General features: G+C 46.6%; 1 protein-coding gene across 2 annotated transcripts; it reads right to left on the bottom strand.

The window, feature by feature from the left end:
• Positions 1-552: 552 nt before the first annotated feature.
• LOC118506312 (neuroligin 4-like) lies at positions 553-26,631 on the bottom strand. Of its 2 annotated transcripts, XM_036043262.1 has the most exons (12): positions 26,569-26,628; positions 24,476-25,379; positions 24,083-24,246; positions 14,018-14,179; positions 13,739-13,936; positions 11,729-11,971; positions 11,460-11,610; positions 11,164-11,376; positions 10,920-11,058; positions 7,450-7,601; positions 6,764-6,870; positions 553-6,060 (listed from the first exon to the last, which is right to left on the bottom strand). In XM_036043262.1, exons 2-12 carry the CDS (start codon positions 24,922-24,924, stop codon positions 5,111-5,113), a joined length of 2,928 nt encoding a protein of 975 aa, XP_035899155.1. In that variant the 5' UTR covers positions 24,925-25,379; positions 26,569-26,628; the 3' UTR covers positions 553-5,110. The 2 variants fall into 2 exon arrangements, with proteins under 2 accessions (XP_035899155.1, XP_035899154.1); XM_036043261.1 differs by having other exon boundaries at positions 24,476-26,631.
• Positions 26,632-27,689: the final 1,058 nt, after the last annotated feature.

Raw genomic sequence — 27,689 nt, 5'->3', positions numbered from 1 at the left:
GAATCTTTGCCTTGGAAAACCAGATTCTCCAGTCTCTCGGGCACATGGGGTTCTTAAATCCCCGGCGATTATGTGGAGTAAGAGAAAGTTTTCTAAGAGCTAATCGAACAACTAAATTGACATAAATACAAAAAGAGAGACAGACACGAGCCAGCAAAAAAAAAATTAAAATCCCTAAACATTTTGTTTTGCTAAGTTTAAACACATAATTATGTATACATATACATAATTATAGTTACAACAATACAAATAAATTTAAATTAAAAAAGACGATTAAGAAAAAAGGGAAATTCAAGCATCAAAAGTAAATACTCACCCGGATAATCGGTGATAGGTAATAAGACACAAGCCTTCCTTTCGGCATCTCTTCCCGACCAAAACCTAATACACACTTTCTTTCGATTTGTACTTACCACAATCCCGCTGTAAACTCAAATATTGGAACAACCAATGAGCGTAATTTGCCATCCCTCCCAAACCCTTCACATGCACTCCGGTACAATTATCTCAGTACATACACAGCACATACAGACATTACAAATACACGATCGGTTCAATTTCAACGCTTGTGTCGCATTTATTTCGAGCATTCGCCACGTTCGCCTCTTTCGTTACTCGTTTTTGATTCTACTATCGCGCTCGTCTTGTTTCGCAACTCGCGGCTGCATTTTGCACATTACACTTTGTTTGTGGGTTGCGTGCTTTTCTTCGGTGTGTGTGTTTGTGTGTGCTTTACATGTAGTTTCAATTTCCCATCGAGTGTTTGGTTGTTGCTGCTGCGTGTCGTCGCGCGCTCGCTTTTGTCACAATATCTTGAGATAGCTCATTAATTTCGGAAATATTTACAATGTTAAAAGTACATTTGCTTCTCCTTCTTTGCAACTTCTCTCTGACTCTCTCCCTCTCTCTGGTCTCTGGTCGCGTTTTGGCAAGTGCTTAATGATTTCTTAGAATGGGTTTGAGTTAGCCGGAGCGCCCTGCCAGTTCGAGCGACTAGTGACAGCAGCGGCTAGCAGGGTACGAGAAAAAGTTGTACGTAGTCGCCCGGAAGAATGGTTTCCTTAATTTGTTACGTTCGCATCGACGCGACCAGGCTTCCTCGATGCATACCTACAGTGCCTTAGTTTAATATTCGGAATTGGCTTTGAACGACGACACGCACACGCACACAATAATAGTCCTATGTACTCCCTCTAACAACCTCGCCTAGAACACGGGAGAGAATATTTTTTCCACCGTTTTTTTTGTTTGTTTTGTTGATGAAAAATCGAAATAAAAGCTCTTTTTGTTCGTCCGAGGGGAAAGAAATGCTTCGCGATGGAAACATTTACCTTTAGATGTGTGTTCTTTACGTGCTGCCTTTCATTTTGCTCAGCAAATCAATTCTTTGTAATCGTTTAGTTTGTAATGTTTCTTTTCACTTATGTTTTGTTTGTTCTGTTTGTGTTTTTTAAATTACAGGCATCGCAGCATACTTCGCCCCGTTTTAACCACCGATAGAACGAGTTTGTATTTCAGAAAGGTCAGTCTTTAGAAATCCTATTAAAATTAATTCAACAAAGATAAAATCCTCTTTCACACCTTTGGTATTTTTGTTTTTTGTTTTTTCACCCTTTTCTTTGTTCAAGCCGTTTTGTTTGTTAGTATCTATTTGAACAGAGGGTTTTTTTGACCGTCCTGCACGCCATCCGTGCCCAGTGTTCGGAGTGTTGTTTATTTACGTTTTACGGGAACGGAAAAGTTTGGTTTGGTTTGGTTGAAGTGTCGTGCTGTTGACGCTGTGACACGCAAACCGATAATTATCCAGCTTTGCGGTAGCACGTCCAATAATAATACTTCATTAATCTTGCGTTTTTAAAAACGGAACTACTGTTCTGTGGCAGGAAACAAAATGTTTTAGTTATTTTTCCCACTACCTTGTTTTGTCCCCCAAACTTACTCCAAAACATGCTGGTTAAAAGATGTGTCTTGTGACCTCGGATTCGGCTATCATTTCGCATCGAATTGGAACTCATAAAAAAGGCCAGGCTATTATTCTAACCCAAAAAAAAAGGAAACAAAAACGCTTCAAATAAGATTAAGCATAATTATAAGCTCCTGTTTTATGTCCCCCGAGGACATTGGGCGGTCAAGTTGGTCTATTAATAATAAAGAAGGCTGTTGCTCGTGTTTTGAACATAATTAAAGCTGGTGCGTTTTTTGTTTGTGATGGTGTACGCTACACTTCATTAAGCGTGTCTGGGCGGGGGTTTCCAGGGAGATTCCAGCGCGAGGGAAAAAAAACACATAGAAAATTCCATCCAAAATTTGGCAACAAATCACAAGTCACCCGCAAAATATGTTTCCACCGAGTGTCCGACGACAATACCAACCAACCAACCAACCGTTGATGAGGCCGTCCATCCAGCTTGCACCAACAATGAAACAACAACGAGAACAAAACCGAAAACCGGAAAAAAACAACAACCCTATCCCAAACAACATTCCAACCCCTTATCTCGCTCGTTATGGCGGCTTATCGAATACTTAATCAAAGATACAACTGTGCCCGGGAAAATGTGTTTCCATACTACTACCGGTCTTTCTCTGCCTGTGTGTGTGTGTGTTCCGTCCGCTCGGATAACCTGATGTGCCGCCTTTTTGTCCTGGCACTAGGTGGCCACCACCCGTGCGCCACCCACCGTTGGAAGGAGTTTATTATGTACAAAGAGATTTTTATTGTTATTGTTATTATTTCCTAGAATTTATGATGCCACCCGCTTTGGTCCTATATTCAAACAATAGGGCATTATTATTTCTGTTCCCATAAGACAACCCACCACCCCACCCCCCGCTTTTCGGGGCAAGGTGCGCACGGTGACTGTCGTCGGGGAAGAAAATGCCGGCGTGGGGTGAGTCGTAGCAGGATTCGAAGTCGAAGGATTTCGGATGAAGCTGGGATAACCCGGCTGCAGCTGGTGGTGGTCGTGGTGGCTGTGGCGTGCTGGCAGGCCGGATGATTCAAGGTAATGAACTGAGACTGAACCGGAACATAGAAACCCCCTGCCCCCCCGGTGGCTTCCATCGACCGGCATAATGCTATCAATCATTCGCGGCCAGAACAATGGTGGATGGAGTCAAATAAATTGCCTGTTCAAACAGTCAAAACAAGACCGGGCCAAGGCGTGAGACTCCCGGGACTTTGGGTGGGGTTGGGAAAGAATGGTTTGCAAAGAAGATCACAAACCAACCCAACCCGAACCGAACACGACAAATAGTGGAGGGCCGGATGTTTTTTTCATGCTACTTTTTGCAGCATGGAAAAACCGGACAATAAAAAACTGCTTACAAACGCACAATTTCCACGAGCTCAACGCCGTTGATGGTGGCCTATTGCGGGTTTGTTGTTTTGTGTAGCTGTTCGTTTTGCTCGCTCTTTCATCCCTGTTGTCTGTAATGTCGTTCTGTCAAATAAATAGAACCTCCGGGAAGAAGGTAAAATATTTTAACGACCTCGCGAGAAGCTGCCTCATTCACGGAACGTCTCGTTCACTGCCACTTGCACGACAAGTAGCGCACGAGTAGGACGGCGTTAATGGAAACTGTCAACGGTTGAGCGAGCCTGGCACAAACAACCTCAAAAATCAAAATATTTTCCAATTATCAGAACGCTTCCGATCCGCTCCGACAGCAAAGGGCCCGGGTGCCTCGTACCGGCACCGTAGGCGAAATGGTTTAATCATTAATTTAGCTATTCCCGTCGTCCGGTGACGGTGATTTGGGTTTGCGGGGTACGAGGCGCGCGCTTGTTGGTTCTTTCAAGGATGGATCGAAAATTAAGAGCTCATCCTTCGCAGCTCAAGAGCACACGGTGCCGAAGGTGACCTTTGACTGGCACTAGCTCATCCGAATAGGCGCGTTGACCGAGCGGCAGCGGGGCCAGGATAATTTAGCTCAGGAAGTGTCACTGATAAATCATAGGCGAAAACCGTTCGGCTGGCAGAAATGCAAAATTAATGTTTTAATTTTACCACCTCGCACACCACCACACGAACCACTACCCTCCCCGGGATTGGCACCGCTTGCCGCGGGATAGGGGAAGAATACGGAAATGAACGTTGGGGCGGTGTAAAAAGGGCGGATCGTTTGTGTGCCCGTCGCTCGCTCGCTCGTCCCGGTGGCCATCCTCATCATTATTGATTAATTACACCTGCTCCTAGCAACGGAACATGCTACCGAGCCATAATAAACAGGCGGGGGATGTACCGTCCCATCAGATCAGCACCAACCACCATCATCATCAATTCCTTTGGAAAAGTTCGCCCTCACAGACACACGCACTCTCTCGCACACGCTACACTGCGTCCAGTTTCTATAGCGCCAGTTGATTTAGGATGGAAAGATTGGGGAAAAACCAATAACCGGAGATAGTTGTTGGGGTGGGTGACCGGTATTGTGTATTTTAAGATGGGTAACCTAGTATTAAGATATTCAAAATTAGTTCAAAAGATCATAACTATTGGCTTTAATTTCCTATGACTGATCTTCAAGATGAGCCAGCCCGAACGCTGGGGTTGCATCTTTGCTGGCTCTATCTCACTTAAAAATGATAGCAAACGATCACAACATATCAGAAAAGCAAAGATTAATACAAATTGAGCTTACTTCCTTTGATCTGTCATAAACCCAACATGGCTCTTGAGAAACTGTATGCAGTGTAGCTACTGCTGCTGGACATGCCCCTCAGTTTGGCATGTTGTTTTTTTTATATACTCGATTTTCGACTAAAAATTGGCTGCTCTGCTTGCCATACCTTCACGTTCGGGTCATACCTTTGTGGGAGCACCATACCTTTGCGCCTAATTATTCATAACCTATTGAAATTCATCATCAGCATCCGCTCTCTCGGGCTTCCGCGCGGCAGTGACCGACCTGTGGCAGACTGACCCCCATCCATCCCCACCACCCACTCCCCTCCCTGATCGGGAGCCAGTCCCATCGTCCGGCCTCGCTACAGGGCAGTCATAGCGCCATCGATCGCAAGGCTTCTACTGTCGCCCAGGTTCATCAGCATGTGTCCTTGATCGGGGCCCACTACCGTTCGGTCCTCGAGAGCGAACGACACTTAACGTCACACGCGCAGCTCGTCCATCGTAACGTTCTGCGAAGGATGGCCCACGCCGCCACCGCCGACCGTGGCCGCCGTCAGGTTCGACTTCACGCAGCTTTTCTTCGTCAGCGTACCACAGTTGCTGCCGATTAGTTGAAGGGCGTGCGCCGGCAGCATCCCTCCACCATCGCCCGGGACCGATTTCAGATGCTTGGGTGGCGGTGGTGCCCGCTGCGGCAGATCGGCAAACTCGGGCGGTGGCATCTGGTGATGCTGCAGGGCCGGATGATGGTGGCCCAGAATTGTGGATGGGTCCGTTTTCGAGTGGATCGTGAGACTCTCGAGCTCGCCGCAGATGTTGTTCGGCATTTGGCCATTTTCGTTGCGTTTCTTGGTCTGCAGTGTACCGTGACCACCGGGACCCATGCCGGAACCGCCTCGCGGTTCATTAAGCCGCGTCTTATCACGCTGATAGTACACGCCGGCAAAGATTAGCACGTTCAGTATGAGCAGACTGCATCCGATCGCGATCGTAACGCTGAGCGCGGTGCTGTACGCTGCAAAACCATCTTCTTGCGAGGAAGACATTCCACCTGGCCCAACACCACCCGCACCCGTGCCGTCATCGTCTCCACCCTCGGAAGATTCCGCCGTCACCGGATGGATGGGACGTGTGCCCGGATGATGTCGGCTGCCGTTCGGAAGGATACCGTACGAGGAGAAGTTGAGCAGCGAAAAGACCTGCGTGGTGAAGAGTGTATAATTCGACCCGATTGTAGCCGGATCGCGCTGGGGTGGATTGAGCGGCTTCACCGTGGGCATGGCCGGTGGCGGTTCCTCGTCGTCCGGTTCGAGCTCGTGGTGCCCGCTGGGGACATCGTCATTGCCCGGCTTATGCAAATCCGGCACCAAGTTCAACCAGAAGGACAGCCGGTGCGCTCGGTAGTGGTTCTTCAGCTTGGGTTTTGTGTCTGTGTGTGTGTGTGTGTGGGTTTTTTATCCGTTGAACCCGAGGAATATAAGACAATAAGCAAGAAGAATGGTATTAGATTCGTCGGAAAAAAGAAACAAAAAAGGGCCAAAACGTCGAATGTGAAGCAAAACCAACACACAAGATCCCCACGTGACACTCGGGCTGAGCCACCGTCGGGACTGCTCATAACCTCCGGGGATTGCGTTGGCTCGGCAACGGAAAACCTGACGAAAGCTATCATCAAAGTGGCGCTATCGTTCTAATCGTATTCAGCATCACCGGTGGCCTTCCCCCGGTGAAGGATATTTGACACTGATTGGTCTGCCCCCGAAGCGGAAAACGGGACCAATCCGTCGATCGATATTTCATTGTACGATTCCGATCGGAACGGGTTTAACAAAACCGACCGACCGGGCTGGGGTTTCCGTAGCGTAAGGACCCCTTAAATTCGCGCCACACAGAGCAGTACTGTGTGGAAAAATTTGACAGAAATTTTATCCAGCTTCATTTTTGAGCTGCTTTGTGCTATAGTTCCGCAAGTAGTGCTGCCTTTGTTCCGATTCGCTTTGTTCTTTCGCTCGTGATGACGTTTGTCCGAACGTTAAAAGTTCGCCTTTTGGACGCTGTCAAATAGTTGTTGAGCAGCAAAAAACAAAAAATAAAAATCAGCAGATCTACGCAAAAGTGGGAATTCTACTCACCGAGATTGAGATATTTTTTGTGCACACTCTCATACGGCGTCCATTCGATGTTCTTGAAGCGTGTCCGGTCGCGTACGTGATCATTTTCTAGCTGCTCGTTCGGATTACTGTTCGAGGTAGGGAGATAGAGAGAGAGAGAGAGAGAAAAGTTTGTGTGTGTGTGTGTGTGGGTTGTAGAGAGAAAAAAAGAGGTCCATTAGGAAGAATTCATCACTGGTGGCAGAATTTTTAAAGGGCAAAAAGTCTAAAACCAAATCCCGCCCGAGCTAAGTGGAAACGTTGCTCATAACAAGCAGGTACTTCCGAGGTTTTTTATTCTTCCCACAGCGCAGCATGCAATCGGTCGGTCGCTCGGGCTAGCTGTCGATGGCTGGTGACGCACGGCTGGGCAGTGTTACGGATGGACGTGCCCACATTGACAGGGCCACTGGAGAATTGGACCGGATTTGGTAGTTTTCAGAACACGCGGTTAACAGCACGTAAGATCGACGGGGAGAGCAGAAAAAACTGTCGAGTCACAGCCACACATATACAAAATGGATATGAACAGTATCCGTGATTCGTAGACTGTTGGAACTGTTGGGTTGGCGACAAGGGTTTGAAACGTACAACAGGGAATACACAAACGAAAAAAAAACCCTCTCCGAGAACGAGAAAGCATCATTATACGAGGCTGCCGTACTTACCCGGTGCGGATGAAGTTTGACCAGTAGATCATAACCGCTTCCGAGAGGGCGATTTCGGACTTGGTGTAGTTTCGCGTGAAGTGATTGAATCCGCCGACCAGTGGCGCACCGAACAGATACGGCAGATCCTCCCCATGGATACAGCCCTGTCGCTGTTGTCCGGCGCGGCGTACAGTATTGTGGGCGTAGCGTGGGATGAGAGAAGGCCAGAGAACAGTGAGTTGTGATTGAGAGCAATGTGATAACAACATGAGTTCAGATTATGTTAGGAGTGTGCAGCGCAAAGTTATGTGTCCGTGTGGCATGTTATTTTGTCCTCTGTTGCTGTTGTGTTTTTTTTTTTGTTGGTTAGTCGTTTATCTTTTTATTTCTTTCCTGTTTAGTCGTTTTGAGTTGTGGTGCCATGGTTTTTTGTTTTTTTGCTGGTTGATTCCGTATTCCCACAGTTGGTGTTTCATGTTTGTGGTTTTGTAGGCAACTTTGTGAACAAATCCATGCACTCCAACCCCTCGAGTTGCGCACATTTGCCCGACCGGCATTTTCCGACGAGGACGCAAAACCAAACCTCCACCGAAACGTGCAGAAAACAAATGTTTTGGTTTCGCAAAAGTTGGCATCGGGGTGAGCAAAACGCAAAATCCCGAGTAACCCTTACGCACGCAAACTCTTCAACGCGTTGTTGCAGCATTGGGTAAAGGTGCACCGGGCGAACGGAACGCGGCATCCGAAAAACCGTGCTCGAACGAAAATGAGGTCACGAATGACAGGCGAGCGAGCGAACGAGCGTAGCTGTCAGACCATTTTGTAAGAAGTCAGCGTGCGTTTTTTGGACCGGCACGCAATATTTGGTAGCCCACCCAAAAAACCAAAAATACCCCATCGGAAAAGGATTATGAAGTTTTCCTTCCGACCAGCAACCTACCAGGCTTATAGGTCACTTCTTTGTCGCGATTGTTAATTTTGGCTCACAATTTAATCTTGGAAAAAGGGGGCTTTGTCTAGTGATGGGAATACCGACTCAGTAACGCGAATTACATCTGAGTGATTGAGCTAAAACAGTGAGTTAAATCTTATATTGACTCTTTAGGAGTTAAACAGTTAAATCTCGAAGAATGATTGATCTATCTTATCGCCGTGCCGATTAACCAGACTCTCACTACGTTTTCTTCTTCTTCTTTGGCACTACAACCTCGGGAGGTCTCGGCCTGCCTTTTCTGGCTTTCTGTGACTTAATTTTACCCGTAGAAAAGTAGTCAGCCTTACGTACGGGGAGACGGTCTGGATGGGATTTGAACCCCGGCCCTGCCATGTGAAGACCGGTGCCGCTGTCGCCTCGACCACCGGACCGCCCCACTACCACTAACTCATTTAAATAACTCACTACGTTTTAACTCATTTAAATAACTCATGAGTGATTTAACTCTCCGTACCAACAAGCCACTCACTCACTATTTTTAACTCACCAGGAACATTTTAACTCAATCATTCGTTTTGACTCATTTATGTGATATCATTAAGTCTACTAAGCCAGAAAAGGCAGACATGACCTTAGGAGGGCGTTAGGCCAAGAAGCGAGAGAGAGAAAGAGTAGTTAGTTGGCAGGGACAGTTAAATCAAAAATGAGTTGAAATAACTCTTCGTAAATTCATCGTCATCTCAGCCATCGCTGAGATTTAACTCATTCACTCATTCTGACTCAGTTTGCACATCACTAGCTTTGTGACGATTTCAGCCTCCAGGTCAACAAAAATTCGAACCTTAAGCCTGCGAGTTGTATTTTGGGCACCTTTTCTTAACCTTGCTTTCATGGGTTTTGAGATGTGGTCGTTTCGAACCTGTGGTTCCACATCACTACCAATCTTCTTTGAAGAATAGCCGCGAAGCTGTAGCTGTGCAGATGTTGCGATGTGGTTTGATTGTAAAAGGTGAGTAATCCCGTTTCGATTAGATGAGCTTGATGGTGAAATCACTGATTTTGTGCTCAAGCTACGTCCAGCGGGGATAACAATGTTTAGTAGTTTAAAATGTAATCCCTCTTGTACATGTACAAGCATAAAACAAAGCGGGTAAAATGCTCGCTTTTTGTGGTTGGCTTTGATTCCGTAACGGTATAGTGACGACCATCTTTCGCTAGAATCAGATCAGCAGCAACCAACCATTGACATAGCCAGTGTATCCACACTGGAACTGAAGCTCGAGGCACATTCTTCGGTTCAGTTTCGGCGTCGGAGGTTCGGAGATTCGATCATTGGCTAGGATCAGCTCGGAGCAGCTTTTCAGCTTTTTGAAATCTCGGTGGTCTCGGAGATTGACAGGGTAAAGTGTTGCACACAACAGGATATTTAATCTTTGACCCGTCTCGAATGCCAACGCTGTTCGCCGAAACTGTGCTAGTCGTATCGTGACACTGGTTGTCCGTCGTCAGATGGACAGCAAACTATTGGTGGGATACAACGCTTCAATGATGGACCGATTCGTTCCTTTTTTCCACGGTTTAATAATTTATGGACACAGAGCCATCCACGAGCGAAGGCGCAGCGTTCTAATCCGCCCGAGAGAAAAGAAAAAAACTTCAGCGTTCTGATCCGTTTCTTGTTTTTCCGGGCGAAAGAATTTCAATAGTGATTTTTTTGTGTGTGTGCAGAATGCTCGCTTGTTACGCAGCGTTATGTTTCCTATCGGATGGCAAACTTGAGCAATTTGTAACCTCAAACAAATCGGTATGGAAAGAATGTTTTTATTGAAACCACGGCGGGTTAAACAATGTTCGAACGATAAAGTTTTGGCTCACTGGAAGCGGCCAAATCCTCGTGTACCCCCCGTGGAGGGGGAACAATTCGCTTGCCAACTTTACAATCTGCTCGCGTTTCTGTAAAACAATCAACAAAGTGCTTAAAAATAAAGCAAAACCATATCTGGTAGAGTGCTATCTGGTGGTTGTAAAAATATTTTAAAATCCTCTCTTTACATTAGTTCGAAAAGTGCTGACGGAAGGCGTTTCGCCATCTTTCTTTTTCCATCGTCAAACGGTTTTATTACTTCCATTGGTTATGATCGATCGAGAAAAATGATCATCGTATCCACTTGTTGTCACACACTTGCCAGCTGGCACAAAACTTTTCCAACATGGCACAATCGGGTTTTATTGCTCGTTTTTTTATGGGCCCCTCTCGAAACTTATGGGAAGGTAGAACAACACCGGCAAGAAAGAATGTGAAATGAGCAGCATGCTTTTGACATTTTATCTGTGTGCGGGACAGAAAATTAATGGATTTTCATCCGACAAAGGATTAGAAAGTGTGGCAAGCCAATCGGTTCTAGCTATTGTGAGGGATTCGTCTGTGTGTTAGAGAATCGATCTGAAAGTTTTTCACGAATGTGGCACAAATCGTATCCGACCCGCTAATGGGGCTGATTACGGTCCTACGGTCGGGTTCAAGTCCGCGGGATCTCGTCCACCCAAAGCTTACCTGAGGAAAATCGCCAAATTTCGTCTGGTAATCGAACACGTACAGGAACGAATTGCGGTGATCAGCGGAATGTAGGTCGGCCGTTTGTACGGCAGGCGCCACGATACGTGCATCGCTCAACGCTTCCAGCGTTTCATCTCTGCATTGTAAAACGGTGTCGCGCAAGGCACGGACAGGAATCGAAATTAAACAAACGTACCAGAAAGAAAGAAATGGTCCGAATCGAAAAACGAGTCGGGCTTACCGTATATTGATGGGATGCTGTACCGGACGCTCCCAGTCGGTGTACTCGTTCACGATCGTGGCCAGTATTTCGTTCAGATGAAAGCTGTAGGTGCTCCGGACGTAGTTCTTCAGTATCTTCGTCCGCCGGTCCGCCTCGATGCCGTACTGGACGTCTTCGGAGTTGAAAGCAAAGTACGCCTCGGCACGCGTCACACCCACCAGCAGATCGTACCTGAGGATGGTGGTTTAATTACCGATGAACGATTAGCGTCGTGGGGTGCCATGGTTTTCCGAGGCGGGGACGCAGATACCTACTTGGACAATTTGTTAATAGCTAGTTTGCGCAACAGTATCGCATTGATCGTGTTGAGCGTGTTGTGGATATGAGCGGATGGTTTCGAAGCCGAGGGATTCCCATTGTAATCGCTGTAGTGCGTCCCATCCATCTGCTGTATTTCGCCCGTGTCTGCCAATCCAGGTGAGATCGTAAAGCGTGATTTAATTACAGTGACCAGAAGAAAGTCCATTCGTTTTCCGGCCCAGTGCACCAACTCTCTCGAAAGGGGGGTTTGGGTGATACCTACCTATTACAACACCGTCCACGCTGGGACCGAACGCGTTCCCGAAATCTGGTGCCCGTACGCTGGTGGATAGAATGTCCTCTAGCGGTTTGTCCCGCAAGCACTTCAGCAGCAGCTGGTGAGGTAGATCGGGCGAGCAGTTCACGTGGTGCGATACGTATGCGGCAAACTTGGCCGGTTCGCCTACCAGCGACCACGGTGCAAGCCCCGACCCGGACATCATGATCGCCCGATGAAACAGCAGCCCTGGTGGCGAGGGAAGGGAAGCGCATGAAACGAATACCTGTGTGCCACGTGTGTCTTTGTTGCGTGCTGTCCGCGTGGGCAACCTGTCGGGTGTGATGAACTTCTGCAAAAGGTTCATTGATGTGGATAAAGTACGAATTGCTTTTCACTGGAACACTCGCGCCGTGGGAACGCTTCGAATTCATTTTCGGAAAATGTGCGGCGCTTGGTGGTAATGCAACAAAAGAACGGTTGTTGGTGGTACGTGAATTTAACTCCCGCGCGAAAATGGCGAAAGCCCACAACCGGTTTCACGGCTGAAAAGTGAAATGGGCGGTATTCGAAACGTCACTCAGCCAAGCCTCAGCGCTCGTAAAGGCTGGCTCTAGTACCAGGTCAATTCAGCACGCCCGTCCAACAGTTGGCGTCAAATATTTAGGCGAATGTTTCATTAGCAACCAATCGCACAGTAAGCGTGAGTTTGGCGGGTGTAAAATCGAAATTCCCTTTTAGCCAATGCAGGTTGGGCAATGGAATGGTTATTATCTAGAACTTAATCATTCCGCTCTAGTTCGCACTTGTGGTACAGTTTCAACAGCAGCACCAGCTTCATTCATCCGTGGACCCAGAGAGAAAGCACAAAACACCCGCAAACAGGCCGCTTGGATCGCGAGTACGTCCACATAATATTAGCAGAATGGGACGACCAACTGCTGGCATCGACATAAATCAAAATCAACAATGAATGAATGGGAAATGAAGTTAATAATGGCCCCGTACAGTTTCCGGCCCATGTTCGCTCGGTCCCGTCAACCAGTTTCTAGGCAAACGCATGCAAAGTGTTACGTAGAAAAGTGTGATTCACAGCACCCATAAAAAAGTAAAATTAAATAAATCATAAAAATTGCCCGCCATTTTTAATGTACCATGCACGTGTGCGACAAAAGTCCGTGTCACTCACCCCCGCTCAAACAATAACAACACGTGGCACAAGGAACAATTTAAAGTGCAGCATCTTGGGCGTAGCGATGTTTATTGATTTTGACGTTCGTTTGTTTGTACGAATCGTGGGGGCATTTATGGCGTGCTGAATGCTTCTGAATGGCATCTGTAGAGTGTTACCATGTTGTAGAAAAAGCGTAGGAAAAAAATACGCCCAATAAAAGTGCAGAAAATTCTCACTTACGAAGCAGTTTGTGTTTTTTTTCCTTCTTTGCTGTCTTTGTTCTGGCACTCTCATTCTATTCTCGAGACTTTTGGACGCCTTGGCAGCATTTGCTGCGTCGTCGCGTTTCGGTGGCGGGCACCGTTAAAAGCAGACCGCGCGGTACAGTGGTGATGGATTTATTCATTCCATTAGCGATCGAGGCCGGCGAAATGGAAATGTTGGTACAGTAATTGATGATTATCAAACAAAAATTTATCTTTTCCATAATGGAAACGTGACGGGCGCATAGATGTGCTGGATACGTCACGGCGGTGTCGTCTGGGCGTTCTACCGAGCTTTACCGGTTGGTGGGCGTGGAAGACCGTGAATGTGCGCGGGTATTTTCTTATGCTAATTCACGATTCGTTCATTGAAAAGTGAAACTTGGATGCTTTAACAGCTTGCAAGCTTGCGCGGATTCCTGGTAGAGAATGCTTTTGAGAAGGCTCCTTTTAAAGACCTCGTCTCTTAGTGATAGGGAAAAGTCGTTCATCGCGAGCAACACAATGGACGCTTCACAGGAAAAGCTTTTACACCGCCACGTCGGAGCACAGCCGCTGCACTTTGCACACTTATCCTACCTTCTGGTACAGCTGCGGAGGCGATCAGAAAATGAACACACGCGGCACCGGTACCGTGCCCGGCAAGCGTCACACTTTTCGGGTCACCGCCAAAGGCCTCGATGTTTTCCTGTATCCAGTGCAGGGCGGCGATGATATCCATCAGACCATAGTTGGCCGGCGCTTTCGAGAACCGGTCCACGTTGGCATTTAAAAATCCTGCGCAGGGAAGATGGGGAAGCGATGAGCGCGGGTCTCAAACTTCATGCTAAAGTTACGATTGCCCGTCCCTCTACTTACCTAATACTCCTAAACGATAATTGATTGTAACTACTAAAATTTGTCCATAACTTGCTAGCACAGATCCATCGTACGGGTTCCCACTGTTCCATTCGTACGATTCACCGTGCACGAACACCACGACGGCATACTTGGAGGAGCTGGAGCTTTCCCGCGAACCAGCTGAAAGCAGGGTAAAGATTAGATTGAACGGGCGAAGATTAGATGGCTAGACGGGATCAAAGGCGTGAAGATGATAAGACTTAAGATGTTTTTCCTTCTTGCTTGTGCTGGGATGAATTTCATCACATAGATGTTACCCTGTGGAAAGTATCATCAGAAAACAAGGAGAGAGTATAAGGGTCTATCGATTTTAGGACATGAGAGATGCTTCACTTATTCTAGAGCTAGAAATTGATAAATGTTTCACGGATGAAATAGCGCAGATTTGTTTATTTTTAAGTGCTAGAAAAGCATAAATTGCACTTCACGTTTGGAAGAAACAACATTTCAATCTGATTTAATGCCCTCAGTAAGATTTTTCTTTTAATATCGTGCCATAAAGTCATCAAGTGGGCTTCGAACATCAACGTTCCAGTAATGTATTTTTGTTTCGCTCAAGATACTGGAAGGGCTTGGCTTTCTGTTGTTGCAAAACACTTGTCGAAAATGGGAATTTGGTATAATCCCCATCAACCGTCTACTCTACAGATACGGTATGACAGACATTTTTTTATTTTTTAGCAGAACGTCGGCAGAGAAGAGGTTTCAACCGAGATGGTTGCCAGGTATAGCCTTACATTTTTAAAGAAGCTTTAAATGGTCCTGTTATGGCTGAGAAACGTTTATTGCAGTAAGAAGTATTTTAACAGAATTTGTTTCTTCGTCAGATGTGTAAGGGATTTTTTAAACTGGCAGTTATTGTTGAATGTGTGCAACACGAGCGTATGAATTTAAAATCGAAGTAGGATTCCTGTGAGTAGTTTGATTTTTATAGTAGGCTATGAGATTTACTATATTAAAAAAGATATACCGTTGTTAATTAAGTGAATGTTAAATCAACTACTATTCGCCCAAGAGCTTCAAATAGTTATTTAGATTATCCTCTTTAACTGACTCGTACGACGCTATGCATATCTTTCGCCAGAAACAGATATTGCTAATGTAAAAAACTGATGTACACAATATCACCAGGATAAATGATTTCCTTTGTCTTGGCTAAATTACATTGTTCCCGAAACTGATGCGATTGTTAACCAAATCTCAACAGATGCCTTAAGCCTCTCAAACAATCGTTTGCTCCGGTTCGACACTTTTCCACCTACATAAAACGTCCGGCACGCACTACTCCCACTGTACACGGATCATCAACGCTGCCTGAAAGGCTTCACCAGCCAAGGACAAATCTGTTCCAAAGCCGTGTGCTTAAAAGTTGGTTGCTATCGAAGTTGCTAAGATGTATGGTTGGCTCGAAAAAACAAAATCTTCCCTGCGAGAGGTTCCGGTTGTGTGAACCGGAACCGGTTCCGGGCCGACAGTGGCGGGAAAATAAAATCTATCTGTCAAATGAGCTCCAAAGGTATGTGAGTTTTCGTTAAGCTTCTAATTGGATGCTTATGTCATATTGTAATCTTCTCCTTCCGTTTTGCTCCATTGGGAGCGGATTTGCTACACGTTTAATCCATTAGAATCTTCCTTTGTTGTTGACTGTCGCTGGGCGTTCACTTCCCGGCTGTTGGATTTTGTCGGTGTTTTACTTTATTTGTGTCCCTTTTTTACCGATCCTTGCTCTCTCTCTCTCTCTCTGCCTATCGACACGCTTCCACCATTTTGTTGCCACTGATAAGCTGCTCGCTATCGCCCGTGTAAGTATGTCTAAGGCTGTGCCGTTGGTAATTCGATACCGTCCATGGTCGGATGTAGGTTTCTTTGTCGTCTGCTGCTTCAATACACATCTCATCGACAAATGGTGAGCTGCTTAAAGCGGGTGGTAATGGTTATTGTTGGTAGAGTGGTGTCGCAGAGGACAAGCTAGCTAGTACGGCTTCCAGCAGTATCTTTGAGCTATGTTTTCGAGTGTACGATGGAATTATACCGCCCGGCATTACAACGCATGTGTGTGTGTGCGTGCGTGTATGATGATTTTCTGCCACATTTCTGTAATCGGTTATAGAGAGGATTTACTTTTGCGTGTTCCCCACGGTTTTTCGCATATTGATACTATCAGCATTTAGCTTGTTTGGAATAGGTTGTATACAGTAATATCATTTGCTTCACCATCGGTCAATGTTGACAAACAATTTGGTTCGCCCATCAGGTAAATACATCTCCGCGGCAGCAAGCTAGAAACCAGCCCATGCCTACCAAATATGTATTTGCCTCAAAATTGCAATATTTACTTGCGCAAATCGCATCGTATTACATTACGGTGAAATATCCAGGCGCTCAATCCTCGCTTTTTTTTTTGGGTGGGATAATGCTAAGCAAAAATTACAGTGCATAAATCACCGCGCACACGCGGGGATTTGTTGAATATTTGCACAATAAATTTCAATATGGCTTAGATATTTTTTGTCCCTACCTTGCAGTCACACGAACCCACGCTCGCTCGTTTGTCGTCCAATTTTTGGTGCGACAAAATATGCTTCAACGCTAACACAATAACCGCATGCGGCATTAGAACCGTTCGAAAGAACGGTTTTTTCTTTTGGTTTCGGGCGTTGGTCCTCGGGCCACTATTGGAGCTTGCTGTCTCACCGTCTTGCGGTAATGGATGGTAGGTATTGGTAAGAATTTATGATAGGAATCGTGAAGGACGAATGGCTGCCCCGCACTGGATGAACCAATCGATTGGCCGGTGGGCCAACACGGATGGGAAAAAAAGGGGAGCGAGCGAGAGCCTGGTGGCGCTCTGGGTACTCGTCCAAATTCAATTTATCTCAATTCAAGTACGAATCGCTAGCCTCTGACGGGCTACCAAGCGCTACCACTTGAACACGTATCGAATTTTCTTTGGCGACCTTCGTTTATTCTTTCCCGGGTACGGTTCGGTTGGAAGAGAGAGAGAGAGATCGAGCGAGCTCTGTCTGATAAATGTGCTTTTTTGGTGCAAAAAAGGACGATGCTTTCGGGTCGAATTTTTGTTGGGGACTTGACCTTACCGAGTGCCGCTAGGAACTAGAAACCGGAGGCTTAGTGTTTTGTATTCTACACTGACCGTAGGTGTAATCAGAATTCATCTTTATTAAATAGGTCCATTAATAAGATATCCCACTAGATCGAATTCAATTGGTGGGTACCATACGGTTCAGGTTCGGTTCGGTTCATCGGACGTGTCTTAAGGATTTCGCAACAACAAAAAAACAGAACGCCGTTGCCTATTGAATTGAGCGCCGGTGAAGACAATCTTCGGCCAGCAACCGAAGGGTTTTTGGTATTTAATTTCGGATGTGCAGAAAAACAAACAGACCTACCAGTTCGGGATGCAGAAGCCCGTGTAGGTTTTAGGTGAAGTAGACACTCCTTGACCCAGCCCAGAGAGCTAAGAGAGCAATTGAAAAGAAGAAAACTTGTGTGTGTGTGTGTGAAGTGAACACACACACAGGCACGATACAATTCGACCCTTTCGGTTGGTGTGCACCAACTCGATCGACCACTTGAATGCATGTTTCATGAGCCAAACGTCGGTACCGTTGGCAAGGATGCTACCGGGCACTAGTTGATGGGAGTATTTAGTTCCGAGCTTTATCGAGCTTCAGTTGGGTGGGTGGCGACGAACTCCGGTCTCCATCTCCTGAGTGTGTTGTACCTTTTGAAACATATATTTTGCAGGCAGCAGCTTTCGTATATTCAATAGCCACCCGGACCATGCACGGAAGCAGCCAAGCAGCAGGCAAGCGTTGTTGGGCGAACAGTTGTTGGTCAGTAGTTTGATTCCGGTTCAAACGAAGGTGCTCATTTAATATTTATGAAATGCTGCTGTCCCTTTTGTCCTTGTCTTTTTTCGTTTGCTAGTTACAGACCTGCCGTAGAAGGCTGCTGAGACTGTGTGGCTCAGTTTGAGAGGATCGTTGTTAGGGGACAGCTGCATCTGCAATCGAGAACCGGGATGGCAATATTGGTAGGCAAAATGGGTCGTGCTAGCAATCCCGCTGCCAGCAGATACACATGTGGCGTAAGCACGGCAAAAAGGGTTGATTAATTTTGAATTGTTCAGGCAGGATAATTGCTGCCGGGATCGTCTAGCCTGTCCCCTGTGCGACAATGGCCTACAGTGACTTCAACACTTTATGGCACAATGTTTGTTGTAAGTTTGGTCTCGAAAGAAGGGCGTAGGTCTTGTTCGCATTTAGCATGTATTCATTATTTATGACGTATTTACATGTTGCGCAAGGTGTGTTGTTTCATTTATCAAGCAACTTTAAAAGTTCATAACTTATTCATAAAGATTTTTGTATCGTTTGATGGCAAGGTATATGTTTTGTTGGTCCACCGTCTCTCCTCATCAGACCACATCTGCGAAACGATTTGCCATATCTTTTCTCTTGATTGATTTTGGCTTTCATCTGATATGGTTGTGCGTTTTTCGATACATACAATACATATCCCTAACTGTCGGCGCAAATGTTTGCCGTAAAAGCGATTTGTCTCGATAGCCGAATTGCTCCCATCGGGATACACGCATCCGAGTGACTAATTTTACGGTCCCTGTTTGCAAACTTTCACCCCGCAACCGTATCAAACCGGATGAATCAATCAAAGTCAATGTCGTACGGAGCCGCCGGCGTACCAGTGAGCCGCTCCGTAAAACCTCAGCTCGTAACCCTTCGATTAGCATTTTCACTGTGAAGCAGTCGAACCCATCGCAAAATATGTAAACTATGCTTATTTTTCGACATTCATCCGACGACGACGACCCAGGCCATCGAGGACTCATCCATCATTGCAGTTTTCAAATGCGATCCTGATCTTGGCGTGCGTGCACGGCGGAAATGTGAAGCCGAGCCTCAGACACGCAGGCCACCAACTTTCCCCTGGTAGTGCTGAGTGTGCTTGTGTCCGTGTGTCGTCGTCATCATCGTCGTACTCGTGAACGCATCGTACGACGCGTCGTCCGGAACTGGTAACTCGCGAGTCGAGCCCAAACGGAAGTGTCAAGTCACGCTGCAAACCGGCGACTGGCGCCTGGTTGCTTCGTACGGTCGCTTGTTTGTCTAGTGGGGAGGCCCCGGGAGTCCTCGGGGCGGTACTGCTCGGTACACTCGGCACTGCATGAAGCGTTGGCAAATGAGTTTGTGTTTTGGGGTGCGGCTTCCACTGCCCTAGCCTAAGCCAAGGTCCCATAGGCTTCTCACCCATACACACTCACACTTCCATACATCGTGCGTGGAAAGGATAAGACGCGTGAGTAAACAATGAATTCAGTCCGGTCGTCACACCGCCCATGGGTGGAATCTTCCACCCACGTGGAATTGAGTACTCTCGAAGTTGCCCCGAGTACGGGGAAGATTTATTGATCAATCAAACAAATGATTAATTGTTGGTGGAAACTGTCAGTTACGGGCAAATGCGTTTCGCCGTCATGCTTGTCCTCGTCATCGACCACCGACGAGTAAAGTTTTGCGTTCCTCTTCCGCAGGGCCGCTTGTTGTTCCCCGTGGGCGGAAATGCTCCAACACCGGGGCGCAGGGAAATTTAATTTATGTGAGCTAATAAGATGAGACGTCACAATTTGACCCGTTCGTTTCTTTTTCGTCGGCAAGCAAGGCGTCAGTCGCTTCATCGCGTACGGGTTCGCGTGTGTTTGGGGCGTACGAGCATTTTGTGGCAAGATTTGCAGCGTAAATGAATCAGTTTTGGGGGGATATTTCATGTCCCGAGCCGGGCAATGGAATCCCTGCACCGTAATACAGTAATATAAACACACATACATACATACATTTATTACCACGGATTACGTGACGGTAGGTACACTCGTAAAAAATGGTGGCCCCAGCACAGTTAACGGGCTGGCTGCCTCTCTAAATGATGTATATAATTAATGACGGGTTTTATGGGTGTTATGATAGCTGGAACGCCACCATACTACCGACCGACCGATACTGTAATTGGCAAAACCTCTTCGTACAACGGGGGCCGCATTCATTTGGCTGGGATTTTCACAAAATATGTCGAACACGACCATCGTGATGTTTGCCGGATACTTCGCGGGTGTCATGGGAGGTGGTAGATAATCATGTGATTGGATTGATGAAATGTTATGAAATAGTTAGATTGGCATTCGTACGTCGAATCGTTTGTACAGTGAAACATATAGGTTAAAATCGTTCTACGAGTAGTATTGATTTATAGTTCGTGTTTTTACACTGCCACGGGAAACGTTTGCTGTGCAAGGTGGGATAGTGTGTGATTGCTAATCGTGTACATGTCTGTGGTTGGTGCGTAATTAGCGTAGACCGAGTGGGGTTAGCACAACAGTCAAAAGAGTGTAATTATATTTCAATTAACTTCATATCATTAGGCCACGAAATGGATGCCTTCCATTAGCTGGAATTAAATGACCTGTGCCATTGTTTTAGGAAGCTTTGTAACGTTTTGATAACGGTGGGTTAGTGTGAAATGAGATCACGGAAGGATATGATGTGCATGAAGGTTGCGTTGCGAGCTAAGAGGAAATCGACTCAATCGCAAATGATCGGTCTCTGAGCTTTAAAAAATCGTTTTTAAATTCCAATACATTTCCTGATACCCATCCGATGTATAGGTTGCTATGTTCGACTCGCAGTATTTCCCAATAATATTTTTGAAGCCAAATCCTTATGGAACGATTTTCCACCTCGCGATCGCACACGTAATCGATCTCGTATCGATGGCAACGCTTCAAACGCTTGCAAAGCGTTTCGCACAAAGGGCTTGTATCATGTGCCAAATTAAAGTGAATTAATTATTTTGGATGTTATGTTGCCGAATGTAAACATTGAAACTATAAAACGTTGCTATGCCATCAAATGTATAACGAGCTGCAATTTGTTCGCCTGACAAAATTACTACACATTGTATCGGATCAGAAAAAGCTTTTCAAATATTTTGCTTCACTCGCGCATCGTTGGTCGAACGCGACTGCTTTTACTAATTGATAATTATAACTGATGAGGCAAATGATGGTTGCATTCCTTTATGTCTCGTTTTAATTGGTAAATTTTGCTTAATGAATGCAGTTGAACAGAACAGTTGACGAGAGTTTTTCGTGGTTCGCGTTTGATTCTTAGCGTACCATTAAACCAGTAAACAATAACCAGGAGTTCTCCTTCTGTTTAATCCAGCTGTTTAAATTTATGTGACAAAATCTATAATATCTTCCAGCTTAATGCTGTACGGTGTTCCAGTGTTTTTAGAAGGCATAAGCGTTTCCTGTATTCATAAGGCAGAACCGGAGAAATTCACAATATTTTTTGTATAGTTTTTCAAACGGAAAATTATTGAGAAACCTGGTAAACTATTAAAAAAATCTCGGAACCAAACCAAGCTTATTTCAAGACGCCTTTCCAATTTTTTTGGGAAAATATCAAACATCGGAATGTTCGTGTATTCCGGTTCGAAACCCGTAAGCAGGAGGTACTGTCCAGCTGCACATAAAATCAAGTCGTGAATGCCAAACCACTTAAAGTTGTAGTGTTGAAAATGGAGTAGAGTAGTATGAATAGAAGAAGGTGTTTGGTTTACTGAAAAAAGTTTTTGCCCAATTAAACCTAAAGCCTTCTTAAAATATAACCAATTCAAGATCCTGTTCCTGTTTCCAACCCATCGAAGAATATTTCCTAAAATTATCACAAACGTTTGATCGCCGGTACCGTTCTGGGTGATTAATTTTGAGCGGCGTTTTTGTTTGATTTCCAGCAAATGTATACGAAATCGCGCATAACGTTCGCAGAACGCCTCAAACCTTCCTGCTTATACCCAAAATCAAACAAACTCAATCGGAACTGCTTTAATTTACGTTGCTGGAACGATTCACAACGAGGCAAGATCCCAGGTAGCAGATCAAAGCAGCAAATCGGACGCCCTTTCCCACCTGAAGCTACCTGCAGAAAAGCCAGAACCAAAGGTCAAAGTGGCCAGAAATACGCTCGCACACAAAAACAGCAAAAAAACGTTCCATTTCAGACCGCCCGGAAAATGTTGTTCATTAGATGAAAAGTGGGGTTCACGGGCGACCGGTTTGGCTTGGTTTTGAGTTTTTTTCGCCATTTTTTCCCCTTCCTTTCAAAGGTTGTTTTTGTTGCGCTTACCGCTTACCTTCTCGAAGGTGCGGCCCCTGGCTGGAATTCGTGAGTTGATTAAGAATCACCGGCATTTTAATGGCGATTGAAGAATGTGGCCAACAAAGACAGACTACCGGACTTTGGTGGGCGCGCGAGTTTTTTTTTACTTTATTTGCCTTTGCTCGGTTGGTACGTGTTTCCGTACAGTGGCCGACGTCATCGAAATAAAATATTGTGGCTCGGCCGTGTTGAAGTTTTTTTTCTGCTGTTGCTGGCCTTCGAACTTAGGGGGTCGGCCGGATCCCGGACTAGATTATGATTTCATCGAACGAAGACGAAGGACGAGAATGCCATAAAAAGCACATGAAACGGCACACTGAACTACTGCTGGCCGGTAGCGGGAAGCGTCGAAGCTTTGCGGACGACCATCGAAAGGTCGCGACGCTCGCCCGGAGGTGCCGCTATCAAAAAGGGATTTTATTTTATTCGTTCGGAACTTTGTGTGAAGGATTCTGTGGGGCAGCCGTTTTTTTTGTTTGTGTCGACAAACCGTGCTGCCCATCCATGTCCATGTCACTATGGTGCCGGGCAAGTATTGCACGCTTCGCGCATCCATCCCGAATGATTTTCCCTGAAGCATGAAAGCGGTCAATCCGAGGACGGTCCGGGATGGATGGGTAGCACGCGGAGAGGGTGAAGATTTTCAGCAAGCCTTTGCGCGCTGTTTGCTAATCCTTCACTTACGAAAGCTACTAAAATGGGCTAACCCGCAACCAGTAAATGCGCCCTGCTCAAGGGCTTCCCTTGAGCTCCGGCGGCTCAAAAGCAAGACAATGAAGGATTCACAGCAAAGAAAAAAAAAAACGCCCTTACGACCACAACCAAAATCCCACTTGGGACATGTCCGGTCCTGGGTGGGTAGCAGTGCTCTTTTTTGCATTATCCCATTGCCGCTGTTATTGTCTTGCTCGATTCGCTTTCTCGGGGCGTGGTGATGATAGGAAAACGCAACTTCCACCGACGACCCAAAATAACGAGCGAGAGAACGAGCGGGCGAGAAAAAAGTTACGATCCTCCGACCGGACACGAGGGGTCGAGAAAATGGAACCGGAGTGTTTTTTTTTATTTCATTTTGATGTCGCAAAATCGATACTTAGCGGGTGTATATACTGTTGTTGATGTTGCTGCGCCTGCCACTACTGCTGGCGGCGTGTTGGATATTAAAATATAATCTCACATCCTTCGTCCGACGCATTTGACGCCTTCGTGACAGCAGACAGCCTGGAGTGTGGGAAGAGGACGTGGAGCGTGAAGCGCCAATTTTATTTTCTCATCCACAGCCACAAAAGTTGCAAACGTAATCCTGCCCACTCTTTCCGCCCCACTCCCGGGGGCCATTCTTGCTTTTGGGGTTGGGTTTGGGACCCAAGCAACCCACCCCACATCTTGCTTGCGTATGTCCTTCGGAAAGGATATTCTAAATCTCATAAAATCTCGTGCGCTTTACGCTCTCGAGGCGGAGTTTTACTTTTCGTTTTTCTGCGGCTTGTCCCCTTCTTTACATCCCCCAGGTTTGTTTGTTTCGGTCTCGGGACTTGAGGATTGGTGTTTTTTGTTTGCGCTCTTTGTCTGTGATGGAACCGCTCTAATGACACTTGCAGTGACAGCCAAAAACAAGCACATTTCGCAAGAAGGAAAAACATCGACACCGTGGGACGGTTATGTGGGTATCGGTTCGGAGGGCTCAAGGTTTTTTCTTGAGGACACAGGACCATTGTTATCTTGCAAGACAAGTGTTTGCTCGCGTTCGCGTTGACGAGCGTACCTTGCGTTGGAACGTAGATGTTGAGATACAGGCAGTCCTCTGATTGATTGCGCAGGTAGGGCAGGAGTCGTCGCAGGTATTCCAGCCGACCGCGTGGCATCCGTTCCAGGGCAGCCGTTTCGTTGTAGATATCGGGCAGCCGCTGCGGGCAGACGGGACTGAATCTAAAGCAGCAGGGAGAGATGAAAACCAAAATCATGGAGGCCACGGTAACGGGGCACAACATCCAAAAACAAAAAGACGAGGTGTTAACAGTTGGATCAATTCTGGTGAAAAATAAAAAGCAAGAGAGCAAAATTCCACCGCGCACCGCTCATCCGGAAAAAGCTTCCGGGACAGTGCGTACGGGCGGTTGCTGCTATTTTTATCTCGAAGCGGGAATGTATGTCTAACCTGTCTGCCTTTTTCACACCCGACCAGAGCGCCCCGGTCACCGGGGGCATGAACCGCAGGTTGCCCACCGGGGGCGAAGCGTACGGTACGCCGCGGAACGCCTCGACCGGATCCAGATGGCGCCCGTCCAGGTGTTCGATCGTGCCGGAAACGGATCCATACTTTGTGTGCACGATCCGCGAGCTGGTCGACTTCTTGAGCGTTTCGTTCTCGTCCATGTTGGCACTGGTGCCCGGACCACCACCACCACTGTTGCCACTACTGCTGCTGCCACCACCACCGCCACTGCTGCCACTACTGCCGGATCCAGCGGAATTAATGGGAGCCACCAGCGAAACGGTGAAAACAACCACCACAATAATCACCGTTGCTGGCAGCATGGTTACTTTATTCGGGTCGTTTCGGCTGCCGGTGCAGGCTTCAGCTGCCACATTGCTGTGTAAGCTCATACATCACACACATATATATATATATTTTGCACTGCGCTTCACCTTTCGCGGCTGTACACGGTTTTGGGGAGGGTACACTTTCGTAATCGTATTACACGGTACTGTGCACTATCGTGGGGGGTCGGTTTGGGTTTGACTTGCTTTTCTGAGCCCCAAAATAACGGGAGAAGATACAGGGATAATGATTTTTTCACACGGGAAGCTTTAAATTATTATTTCGTTATTCCATTTAACTTGCTTCACTTTTACGTTTTTTTTTTCACAGCAAGAATCGACTATTGATTGCACTTGGATTCACTTGGATATTCACTTTATTTGCTGAATATTTCTTTGGCAAACATCACTCTCCGTTAAAGCTCTATCACCACACTTTGATTGGAACTGCACTTTGCCCGAAGGGCTTTGCTTATTTATGTTTGCTTTCACCTAACTCCACTGCTCGTAAACCATCAAAACTGTGGAGTAAACTAACTTGAATCATTTGTTTTCACCCACTGCTGTGATACATTTTTGCCTTCACACGTCAAAGACACCAGCTCAAAACTTCTGCTCACTCGCCATGCACCAGCATCTGATCTGAAGAACTGGTGGTGCTGGACAAATGCAATCACTCACTGCATACGCCCTCGTGTGACGCCCGCACTTGACGGTACTCGAACGTGAAGCGATTCTTTTTATCTCACTGCTCTTGTTTTTCTGAAGCAGCTAGCAGCCACGGTGGGCCGCGACGAGCTGCATAACTGGCGTAATCCCACCGGATGCGGATGAACCGTGCAAAACGCGACGACACGAGCGCTCACTACCCACAGCCTTGGGCTTGCTGGCGATGAATAATCCACCTCGCACACACATCCATTGCACTCGCTGGTCCTCGCCAACGATGGCTGGCTAACGAACCAGCTAAACAACCGCACCGATGCACTTCCTCTGGCACAGACACACACACACACGCAGCCACTGACACACGCTCTTACCCAACGACAGGGATGAAGTGCTGTTCAATGCCAAACGGTCGCTACGGAACGATGTCCTTGCAGGCACTCGCGGTATCGCCGTGCATTTCTATTCCCTTTTCGGTTCCGCCCACATCACACACCGCCCTTGTGTACGCGATGCGAAAAACGACAATAATTTGACATAATTCCTTCACGAAGCCCGACGGAGGATGTGCCGTGGTGGTGTGGTGGCCGAGGGAAAAAATACACATTTCAAATCACTGCCAGTCACAAATATCGTAGGCCCAGCACTGGCGCGTATCCATTCATGGTGAACATAATCGATGCAAAACACTTCTGACGTGCCGCGGGTGGGTGTATGTCACCGATGGAGGCGCCCAGCCTTGCACCGTTTATGCACCACACCAGACGGCCGTGCCTGTTTACCACACAAATGAGGACGGCAATGCACGCGCGATTAATTCCATTGATTCCATTCACCGTGCGCTAAATCGTGGCACATTGTTTGCGGATGATTAGCGCGCTGCCATCGTTTCGATGTGTCTCGTCGCTCGTCGATGCACACGGGCGCTTCCGAGGTATATCCACTTTCCGGGGGGTTTGGGAGTACGCTCGTGGCGTATCGATACGAGTTTTCGCAGATGGTGCAGCAGTGCCAGAGCGGAAAGAAAACGGAGAAGAAAACTACCTCACGCGACACACGCGTACACACGGCGAACGTGCTTCAACACAGCGCTGTCTCGTGTCCTAACTCCGACTGAATGGGCTTCATGTGAACGTTCGTCCGATGGCCGTGGTGTGTTGTGCAGGTTCCTCAAGGGTTGACGTTTATGACACACGAGCCTTTCGGTGTGTGGGTGCGCATGAGCGTATGCGATGTGCATCGAGTTTGGTCGAAGGTTTGTCAGCAGCGCTGGATGGTGGCAGCCTCTGGTGGTGGGTTCGGGAACTATGGAGCGCTCACTGTGTAGCGGGCAGTGCGCATGACTAACAACTTTTTTTGCGGGTAGCTGAGTGTCGTTCAGCTGATTTGGGTGAGTGTACACATGCAATGCGATGCTGCTATAATGATGAGGGTTGCTGTGGAGGCTGTGATGAGTAACGAAATTTTTAAATATTGTTGTTGTATTATATTTAATTAATTATTATTAGCTAATTATGGACGGTTGACTGGGCAGGGACAGGACCGGGGCTCAAATCCTATCCAAACCAACTTGAAGGTTGTAGTACCTAGAAGGAAGAAGAATCCTGAGGGAACCTCTAGAATGTGGAGCTCAATGGTAATCTCACCATCGCATTAGACTCCACCCATGAGAGTCAACAGGGTCCGGTGAGATAGTCATGTCATAAGAATGGCACCGAACGACCCAGCCCTGAAAGTCCGTTGATGTTATCCACACGAGCAGAGCTGGATCAATACTGAGGAGAATTGATTTCGTTAACGCGTCACAGAACGGCTGGGATAATCGATTGGCTGACGATGGCGCTATACTTTGTGCAGTGTTAGGGACTGTAGCTATTATTATTTAGAAAGGAAGTCAACTCAACCGTTACTCAAAAATCATTTCAATACAATATGACCACATGGTTTCGATACTTTGAGCTTGTTTCACATTGTTTGCGGAGAAGACTTTTCTCTTCAACTGGTCTATATCAAATTTTAAGAAAGTATAAACAACTTCATTGCGGTCGATTGCGTCGAAAATCTTCATGGAAGCTATACATAATACCAAACTTATTTGATTTGTAGACTATTGGAGCTATAACCTCACGATAAGAGTTTTACAAAGCAAGGTGGTCTTATTGTTT

Source organism: Anopheles stephensi, chromosome 2, assembly GCF_013141755.1.
Source record: "Anopheles stephensi strain Indian chromosome 2, UCI_ANSTEP_V1.0, whole genome shotgun sequence".
Lineage (NCBI taxonomy): Eukaryota > Metazoa > Arthropoda > Insecta > Diptera > Culicidae > Anopheles > Anopheles stephensi.
The sequence above is the reverse complement of the archived record's forward strand: the minus strand, read 5'-3'. Positions and strand labels throughout refer to the sequence as shown.

Excerpts from the sequence above, each read along its gene's own strand:
- LOC118506312 (XM_036043261.1), bottom strand. The coding sequence starts at position 24,924 with ATGAGCTTACACAGCAATGTGGCAGCTGAAGCCTGCACCGGCAGCCGA. Across the intron at positions 11,377-11,459 it reads GCTATTAACAAATTGTCCAA|GTACGATCTGCTGGTGGGTG; the intron begins GTAGGTATCTGC and ends CACCATCCTCAG. Across the intron at positions 11,059-11,163 it reads CAGCATCCCATCAATATACG|AGATGAAACGCTGGAAGCGT; the intron begins GTAAGCCCGACT and ends TTTACAATGCAG.